The sequence below is a fragment of the Schistocerca nitens genome, chromosome 1 (genome assembly GCF_023898315.1).
Source record: "Schistocerca nitens isolate TAMUIC-IGC-003100 chromosome 1, iqSchNite1.1, whole genome shotgun sequence".
In the NCBI taxonomy this organism is placed as follows: Eukaryota; Metazoa; Arthropoda; class Insecta; order Orthoptera; family Acrididae; genus Schistocerca; species Schistocerca nitens.
The window spans coordinates 416089374-416099936 of record NC_064614.1 but is presented as its reverse complement, the minus strand read 5'-3'; the positions used below and the strand labels follow the sequence as shown (position 1 = coordinate 416099936).

General features: G+C 39.7%; 1 protein-coding gene across 1 annotated transcript in view; it reads right to left on the bottom strand.

Annotated features, from left to right (window-relative positions):
• Window positions 1-455: 455 nt before the first annotated feature.
• LOC126249947 (beta-glucuronidase-like) overlaps window positions 456-10563 on the bottom strand; it is a 154319-nt gene continuing 144211 nt past the window's right edge. The window contains exons 11-13 of the mRNA XM_049951519.1: window positions 2825-3001; window positions 2296-2434; window positions 456-747 (exon numbers count right to left, since the gene is read on the bottom strand). Coding sequence (XP_049807476.1) covers window positions 578-747; window positions 2296-2434; window positions 2825-3001 — 486 coding nt within the window. The 3' untranslated portion in view covers window positions 456-577. The remainder of the gene's footprint in view (window positions 748-2295; window positions 2435-2824; window positions 3002-10563) is intronic.

The following is a 10563-nucleotide window of genomic DNA, read 5'->3' as shown; positions in this document are numbered from 1 at the left end:
CTAATTTTTGAGTCAGAATAGTATGTCCCACGACATTTCAAAGTGATGTAAAATACCTGCAGTGAGTTCACATTGGTTGAAAAGTGTTATAGTTTGGTCAAAGAACTTGAAAACTGACACACGGTAACATCACTACTAATGATTCCCTAGCTGATTCTTACCGCATATTAACTGCCTCTTTACATCTGCAATACTCTCCACACTCCAGCATTTTAACCAGTCCACCCTCGTATGAAATATGCCTCAACACTGGCCTTTATTCAGCCCCATGTTATTGGTTGTCTCTCCTCAAATTTCGTTTATTGTTTACCACTTTTTAGTTATATTATGGAATTTACTGTTTGTATTGATAGCAGTTAACTGTTTGACAAACTAATTATGTATAGAAACACGTGCAAATTTGTAGTTGGTTGTAAAAAGACACAAAGGACATGGATTTGTGTTTTATTTACAAAAGGTTTATTTGAAATAATCTGATGTCATTTAACAATTTGTTTCATAAACAATATTCATAAAAGCATAAGTAAAGAACTGTGAATACTGATACAGGTACAGGTTGCAGTGTGGACAGTGGTATCTATTTTTGGCAAGTACTGCAGACATAGGGTGTAAGATCTGCAGGAACTGTTACATTATCATCTTCTCTTGCAAGGGACCAATAACGTTGCCTCACCAAATTTGCTGCCATCTTTGGTTGGCGTGATCTTGTGAAGATTCCCTTCTTGTTTCCACCAACACGTGTGTATGCTGCAATTAATCAGTGTGTACTGCAATTGATATTCATATTTGCATATTTAAATATCATGCACATACCATAATATTATACAGTGATTCATATTATGAAATACAAAAAAGTGGAGGTAATTGGCTCACATTCTGCAACAAATAAAATGGTCACTATCTGGAGAAAATCATATAAAAAGTGACATATCCATCAATGTCTGAGTAGCTTACGTCACTTGTGGTGTGTTATTTCCAATTCATGCTTAAAGCATAAGCATCCACAGCCAGTGATAATAAAACCAATGTTTTGGCCATCTTTTCAATAGCTCTCTTCATGGAATCTTAACTGGTGATTTCTGGGGATGTTCTTCCCTAAACACCATACTATTTCAGTTGTCATTTGATGACTGACATAATTGTTCTGTAATGCCATTGGACATTTCATAATCAAGTTGCCTAGGGAGAGGTGGTTGTACAGAAGGCTATTTGCCAATCATATTCTGACAGATGATTTATACAATACAGCAAATTGGCAGCTCTTAACCAGTAACTGTGTTTCCCTGCAACAAGGTGATGATGATGCTGCATGGAAATTCTCTTGTTGCCACTTGTTTATCCTGGTGAAGCCCACCCATTGGACTGGGTTCACTGGCAGCCCACTGTCAGCAACTTGTAACCATTATCTTTGTTTGTAATGTTGCACATTTAATTATTTCAATAGCCTCTCTTATTTTCCATTGTTCCATCCATAGCTGTCAGGCAGTCAAATACACTTCTTGAAAACTGTTGTGTCAGACATAATCAAGGTGGTATTTGACTATAACAGATTTGCTGTGTAGCCCCAGTCACAGGCAACATTCCTGTTCCAACATGCGAGTACTTCCCAGTCTCCCAGTTTTGCCAGACAGACATACTTACTTGTTCATAGATGCCTATGGCATAGATAACATCATCAACAGAATCCTTGTTGGCTTCAAATGATCTCTGATCTTGTGGTCATTCTGAAATACTGGTTGACACCTGCCAATCATCTGCCAGAGTAGAACAGAGAAATAGCCTACTATAGAATCACCACTCCACAGCTGTCTTGATCTAAGCTGCCCAGCTGGCCATTAACAAACTGTTCAAGGACAACCTCCAAAAAATGTGTTCAGTTTGGCTCCTGGAAGAAGACCATGTCCTTACACCCTCTGGCAACATTAAGAAGCTGCCAGTCACCATTTTGTGTGATCTTTTGTTAGTCCAAGCTGAGTAGGCCTCCAGTGGTTTTCATTTTTTAATTGTTTTCCTCACTCTTGAAGGTGTGGTTTTGGTGTCAAGCTTATAAAGGTACAAACACAATATTAAGCAGTGTTTCAAGAAAATGTCTTTTGAGAACTCTGCACAGTGAAAGTATTTCAACAAAAGATGGTCATCAAAGAGATGTATAGGATAATGCACCATAAAAATTGGATATTTTAAAAAGTAGTAAAAGTAATGTGTCAATTTATAATTTTATAATGCAAATAGTGTACTCAAATATATGTTGATGCGTCAATTACAGAATAATTAATATTGTTACTTGCTACTTACTTTGAGCAGTTTTGAAATCTGCAAAATTCCATATCATTTCTCCTACAAAATAACCTTTTTCTCGGAGCCTGTCAAATGCCTTGAAATACTCAGAAAACAGAGCTTCTTGGTACTCCTCTGACCAGATGTAACTTGGTTGCTGTATTAAAGAAAAACCTTATGATTTTTTGTAGAATTTTAGAAATTAGTTTCAGGTTATTAAAATTCTCATCTCTGCTTCAGTACTTAGTTCTTTCATTTCCTTGTCATAATCAAGTATACAACTAAAAGTGTAAAGAAAGAATGAAACAGATGATAAAGGCAGCAATTAAAATATTTACTTGACCGACATGAACTCTAGTGATTTTAGCTCATATTACTTTCTCATATCTTCGTTTACCAATCTAATTTGTTGAAGTTACTTGTGCGACTGGTTCAGGCTGATATGAACTTAACAAAAGCAAAAGTCTACTATTATGTCAGGTCAAATATAACAAAGTGCTAGTTTTAAACAAGTATTCGACACAATGTCTGATACAGTTTTCCTTACCAAGTGCAGTCCTTCCATAGCATCAGCTCCATATTCTGTTATTATTATTGGCTTGTTGTACTTTACCCTCCAGAAAGCAATTTCCACGAGTAACTGTTCCACAATGGTCTCAGTAAGCCCTCCATTCTCATACCATCCAAGGTAACGATTAACTCCAATGATATCCAAATATTGACTCTGCAGACAGAAACACGGCAGAATTATTGAAATACTGTAATCATTAAGTTTAATATTGACATAGACAAATAACCAATACTTACTCGCAGACATTTCTGTCAGTAAAGAATCTGACTTCCATGCTTCATAAATGTTTAACATCCATGAAAATATGCCAAACTTTTTATACTAAAGGAGAAAAAAATGTGTTACAACAAATAAAATATTGAAGTATCATATACAATGAAGTAGAGCTCTCATAATACATGGCTTCTGAAGTATATATATATACTGTTTCATAGAACTTTGAGAACTATTTTACAACAAGAGCTACTAGGTTGCCTTTCTCAGATGTCTGACCCTGAATAAACTGACCAATACCATGATAATCTATGAGGAACAGTCTATCCCTGCCAAGCTAAGATGCTCCTATGTCACTAAAGACCTTTCTACACCAACAACTGCAAACCACTATGAAGTGCTTGGTGGAGAGAATATCAGACTCTGGGTAAACAGAGGAATGTAATGATAGTTTCTTCGATGAGCCACAGTTCATCCCCAGTCATAGTACGTTCCTACCAAGTTAAGCTGCTCCTTTGTCTCTAGAGAGCCTCCTACATCCACAAGCATACTCTGAAAACCATTGTGAAATGCATGATGGAAGGTATGTTAGGGATTGTTCCCACTGCAGTCATATATGAAGTGCTTGAAAAATGACTGGATGAATGCCTCTGTGCACATTGTCGTTGCACTTTACATCCTTAAGAGTTATTATATGCAGTTGGTGTGTGAGCTGACCAAATCCAAATGTGAATCACTGATACTGTAGTCACAGGATGGTACCAGTGCACAGCATTACACAGCTAAATATTTAAAGCAAGTTGCTAACGTCTGCACCATTTTGAAATCTTATCAAGATATGACCAGTTATTTTTGAAACTTTTTTTCAGATAATACCTAATTATAGATAACTGCATCATCAGTGAAAAGTTTGAGGTTACTATTAATAGTGTCTGCAATGTAATCAATATAAACATAAGCAGCATGGGTACTGATACACATCCCTGAAGCATGTCCGAAGTTACTTCTGCTTCTGTTAATGAGTCTGCATCCAAGATAAAATACTATACCTTCCTTCTGAGAGATCCTCGAACTAATAACAAATTTTGTTTTATGTGGTACCCCATATGATAATATTTTGATTAATAAGCATTGATGTGGCAGTGATTCAATGCCTTTTGAATGTCAAGAACTACTTCGCCTACCTTACTTTCTTCATCCATAACTTTCAGGATGTCACGTGAGAAAGGTGTGACTTGGGTTTTGTATGACTAATATATCTATAATCTATGCTTGTTGCCAAACAGATGGTCATTCTCTTTGAGATAGTTCATTATGTCTAAGCTCGTAACATGTTCTAAGATTCTGCAACAGATGGACAACAATGAAATTTGATGGAATTTTTGTGGATTACTTATGCTACCCTTCTCTAGATGGATATGATGCACACTTCCTTTGGGTCACTGGACAAAGATTTTTGTTTGAGGAATCTATGGTATATTATGGTTAAAATGGGAGGTAACTCAGCTGGAAATTCTGTATAAAATCTGACAGGGAGTCTGTTGGGCCCTTGTCTGATTTCAGTTACTTTTCTGTGACACTAACACTAATATCTATTTCACTTGTCTCTGCAGTAGTGTGAGAATTACAGTCAAGCAGTACATCTGGAGCTTCCTCTGTAAATGAACATTTGAAAACAGAGTTCAACAGTTCTGTTCTGTTTTCCTACCCTCAATTTTGGTACCTGTGTCATCGATGTGTATCTGAACACTAACTGTGGTGCCAATGAAAGCCTTTAAATATAACCTGAATTTATTCATTTTTTCTGTGAGATCTTTCAATAAGATTCTGAATTTTTCTGAAGTACATGATATAAATTATATTGTACATGATTTAAAAAATTGTTTTGAGAATGCTGGCAATAGTGAACTGTTTGTGAAAAGACCTGACAAAATCATTTTAAGCGTATCTCAAAAAATACCACTATGAATAAATATATTACATAAGTAACTTAGTTTACTAATAAAATTATTTTGTTACTGACTTCATAACAACCATTCAAACATTTATTTTTAATGGCATGAAAGATAATGAAAATTTTTGTTGGATATGCAAGCTGCAGTAGAATTTTTAGAAATTTGTACTACTTTTCTATGAAACTGCTAACCATACTATAAGTGATTCTTCATATCTAAATTATCTGGTACTAATACAAAATTATTTTTATTTAAAGGGTCTATGATACAAAGAAATGTCCTCATTTGTATTACCCACACCCAGCTTCCTCCACCACCAGACCACATTCTGTAAGTGAATAATGGTCATCAACTTTGCTGGGACAGACTGAAATTTTTTGTGTAAGTTACTATCAATGACTGATATTACCATAACAACATTGGGATATTACAAGGGAATTATATCTGATTAGAGTTTGATAACTCCATGTTCATTCCATATCTCTCATTTAGCAGTAGCACACCCTGCTATCACTGCCAGAAACAAACACAGAAATATGAGGGCAAAGTGAAAGGCTTTTGGTTTCACATTGAAAGATGACGCTTTTATGCACAAAGTTGACACATGTTATTTTGAGACAGTCCATTTTACATAAATTCATTTTGTCTGGCATACTTGCACTTGAGTAGATTCCATGCTTGAATTACAGTACCAGAGCAAAATACTCATCTACATCTACATTTATACTCTGCAAGCCACCCAACGGTGTGTGGCAGAGGGCACTTTACGTGCCACTGTCATTACCTCCCTTTTCTGTTCCAGTCGCGTATGGTTCGCGGGAAGAACGACTGTCTGAAAGCCTCCGTGCGCGCTCTAATCTCTCTAATTTTACATTCGTGTTCTCCTCGAGAGGTATACGTAGGGGGAAGCAATATATTCGATACCTCATCCAGAAACGCACCCTCTCGAAACCTGGACAGCAAGCTACACCGTGATGCAGAGCGCCTCTCTTGCAGAGTCTGCCACTTGAGTTTGCTAAACATCTCCCTAACGCTATCACGGTTACCAAATAACCCTGTGACGAAATGCGCCGTTCTTCTTTGGATCTTCTCTATCTCCTCCGTCAACCCGACCTGGTACGGGTCCCACACTGTTGAGCAATACTCAAGTATAGGTCGAACGAGTGTTTTGTAAACCACCTCCTTTGTTGATGGACTACATTTTCTAAGGACTCTCCCAATGAATCTCAACCTGGTATCTGCCTTACCAACAATTAATTTTATATGATCATTCCACTTGAAATCGTTCCGCACGCATACTCCCAGATATTTTACAGAAGTAACTGCTACCAGTGTTTGTTCCGCTATCATATAATCATACAATAAAGGATCCTTCTTTCTATGTATTCGCAATACATTACATTTGTCTATGTTAACGGTCAGTTGCCACTACCTGCACCAAGTGCCTATGCGCTGCAGATCTTCCTGCATTTCGCTACAATTTTCTAATGCTGCAACTTCTCTGTATACTACAGCATCATCCACAAAAAGCCGCATGGAACTTCCGACACTATCTACTAGGTCATTTATATATATTGTGAAAAGCAATGGTCCCATAACACTCCCCTGTGGCACGCCAGAGGTTACTTTAACGTCTGTAGACGTCTCTCTGTTGATAACAACATGCTGTGTTCTGTTTGCTAAAAACTCTTCAATCCAGCCACACAGCTGGTCTGATATTCCGTAGGCTCTTACTTTGTTTATCAGGCGACAGTGCGGAACTGTATCGAACGCCTTCCGGAAGTCAAGGAAAATAGCATCTACCTGGGAGCTTGTATCTAATATTTTCTGGGTCTCATGAACAAATAAATCGAGTTGGGTCTCACACGATCGCTGTGTCCGGAATCCATGTTGATTCCTACAGAGTAGATTCTGGGTTTCCAGAAATGACATGATACGCGAGCAAAAAACATGTTCTAAAATTCTACAACAGATCGACGTCAGAGATATAGGTCTATAGTTTTGCGCATCTGTTCGATGACCCTTCTCGAAGACTGGGACTACCTGTGCTCTTTTCCAATCATTTGGAACCTTCCGTTTCTCTAGAGACTTGCGGTACACAGCTGTCAGAAGGGGGGCAAGTTCTTTCGCGTACTCTGTGTAGAAACGAATTGGTATCCCGTCAGGTCCAGTGGACTTTCCTCTGTTGAGTGATTCCAGTTGCTTTTCTATTCCTTGGACACTTATTTCGATGTCAGCCATTTTTTCGTTTGTGCAAGGATTTAGAGAAGGAACTGCAGTGCGGTCTTCCTCTGTGAAACAGCTTTGGAAAAAGGTGTTTAGTATTTCAGCTTTACGCATGTCATCCTCTGTTTCAATGCCATCCTCATCCCGGAATGTCTGGATATGCTGTTTCGAGCCACTTACTGATTTAGCGTAAGACCAGAACTTCCTAGGTACATAGAATTTTACTTTCGAATTCACTGAACGCTTCACACATAGCCCTCCTTACGCTAACTTTGACGACGTTTAGGTTCTGTTTGTCTGAGAGGTTTTGGCTGCGTTTAAACTTGGAGTGAAGCTCTCTTTGCTTTCGCAGTAGCTTCCTAACTTTGTTGTTGAACCACAGTGGGTTTTTCCTGTCCCTCACAGTTTTACCTGTCTAAAACGCATTTTACAATTGCCTTAAACTTTTTCCATAAACACTCAACATTGTCAGTGTCGGAACAGAAATTTTCGTTTTGATCTGTTAGGTAGTCTGAAATCTGCCTTCTATTACTCTTGCTAAACAGATAAACCTTCCTCCCTTTTTTTATACGCCTATTAACTTCCATATTCAGGGATGCTGCAACGGCCTTATGATCACTGATTCCCTGTTCTGCACTTACAGAGTCAAAAAGTTTGGGTCTGTTTGTTATCAGTAGGTCCAAGATGTTATCTCCACAAGTGGGTTCTCTGTTTAATTGCTCGAGGTAATTTTCGGATAGTGCACTCAGTATAATGTCACTTGATGCTCTGTCCCTACCAACCGTCGTAAACATCTGAGTGTCCCAGTCTATATCTGGTAAATTGAAATCTCCACCTAAGACTATAATATGCTGAGAAAATTTATGTGCAATGTATTCCAAATTTTCTCTCAGTCGTTCTGCAACTAATGCTGCTGAGTCGGGAGGTCGGTAAAAGGAGCCAATTATTAACCTAGCTCGGTTGTTGAGTGTAACCTCCACCCATAATATTTCACAGGAACTATCCACTTCTACTACACAACAGGATAAACTACTACTAACAGCAACAAACATGCCACCACTGGTTGCATGCAATCTATCCTTTCTAAACACCGTCTGAGCCTTTGTAAAAAAATTTCGGCTGAATTTATCTCTGGCTTCAGCCAGCTTTCTGTACCTATAACGATTTCAGCTTCGGTGCTTTCTATCAGCGCTTGAAGTTCCGGTACTTTACCAATGCAGCTTCGACAGTTTACAATTACAATACCGATTGCTGCTTGGTCCCCGCATGTCCTGACTTTGCCCCGCACCCATTGTGGCTGTTGCCCTTTCTGTACTTGCCCAAGACCATCTAACCCAAAAAACCACCCAGTCCACACCACACAACCCCTGCTACCCGTGTAGCCGCTTGCTGCATGCAGTGGACTCCTGACCTATCCAGCGGAACCCGAAACCTGACCACTCTATGGCACAAGTCGAGGAATCTGCAGCCCACACAGTCGCAGAACCATCTCAGCCTCTGATTCAGACCCTCCACTCGGCTCTGTACCAAAGGTCCGCAGTCAGTCCTGTCGACGATGCTGCAGATGGTGAGCTCTGCTTTCATCCCACTAGCGAGACTGGCAGTCTTCACCAAATCAGATAGCCACCGGAAGCCAGAGAGGATTTCCTCCGATCCATAGCGACATACATCATTGGTGCCGACATGAGCGACCACCTGCAGATGGGTGCACCCTGTACCTTTCATGGCATCTGGAAGGACCCTTTCCACATCTGGAATGACTCCCCCTGGTATGCACACGGAGTGCAGATTGGTTTTCTTCCCCTCTCTTGCTGCCATATCCCTAAGGGGCCCCATTACGCGCCTGACGTTGGAGCTCCCAACTACCAGTAAGCCCACCCTCTGCGACTGCCCGGATCTTGCAGACTGAGGGGCAACCTCTGGAACAGGACAAGCAGCCATCTCCAGCTGAACATCAGTATCAGCCGGAGACAGAGCCTGAAACCGGTTCGTCAGACAAACTGGAGAGGCCTTCCGTTCAGCCCTCCGGAATGTCTTTCGCCCCCTGCCACACCTCGAGATGACCTCCCACTCTACCACAGGTGAGGGATCAGCCTCAATGTGGGCAGTATACCGGGCAGCCACAGTCGTAGTCCGATCGGGGGATGCGTGGGACGAGCTGGCCATCCCCGACAAACCCCCATCCAGACCCCCACAGTGATGCCCATTGGCAACAGCCTCAAGCTGTGTGACCGAAGCCAACACTGGCTGAAGCTGGGAGCAAGGGGATGCCAACTCAGCCTGCATCCAAACACAGCAGTTGCAGTCCCTATCCATGCTAAAAACTGTTGTGCAAAGAACGTCTGAACTAATCAAATCGATACAAAATTTAAATGGTTATTAAAATACAAGATTGCCTAGTAAATGCAGTAATGCTGCTACTTGCGCACTGCTGACACACTGCTTGGCGGCGGAAGGAGACTATGCAATTTTACACTATTCAGGTACTAAAACGCGATGCTACAACTCTCAAATACTATAATACGCCCGAAATTTATGAATTTAAACAATGCAAAGAAATTAAGAATTAAACTATGTAACAAATGAGTGAGCTAGGAGTATACGACTTTCTGCTGGCAGCTGCTTATCCAACGGCGGCAGGGAGCACATGGATGAATAAACTCTGCATTGGGCATAATACATTATTCACCTACAAATTTAGCTGTGGGGATTGGTGAACATCACAGCCTACCAAATTTAAGGACTTGGTTGGATATCTCGAAGATCTCATATTTCAAATCTCTTAGTTTTCCCATTGTGAAAGCACTTTTGCAAGCCAATGCATTGTCCTGAGTAAAGGTACAGCAATAGGTTGATTAGTAATCAATGAGATAAATTATTTTTTCATTCACAAAAATATTGGCCATAACATATCTGCAAATGACAATGACTTGACTTACTTTAGTGCAAGACTGTCGACTGGTTTGGTTATTGTTTCATTTCAAGCATTAAGTCGCAACAGTAAAGACTAGGTATCTTGTATATCATAAATTCATTGAAATTGCATAACTATGTTTCATTCTGACAGTGTAGAATTCTGTAGATATCAGCAGTTCCAGGTTACTGTTATGTATTTGCATGTCTTTACAACCTTCTGACAGATGATCAGGGAAGTGAGTATTTTATTCAAATGTTCTATGTTTTTTATGCTATACTTTCTGACATGTTCCACACAGATGAGAATCATCTCATTTTTGGGTCTATGGAATGGTAAAAAGCAAGAGAGATATGAACATGATATCACCTACACCAAAAACCAACAGACAAGAGGAAAGCCTTAGA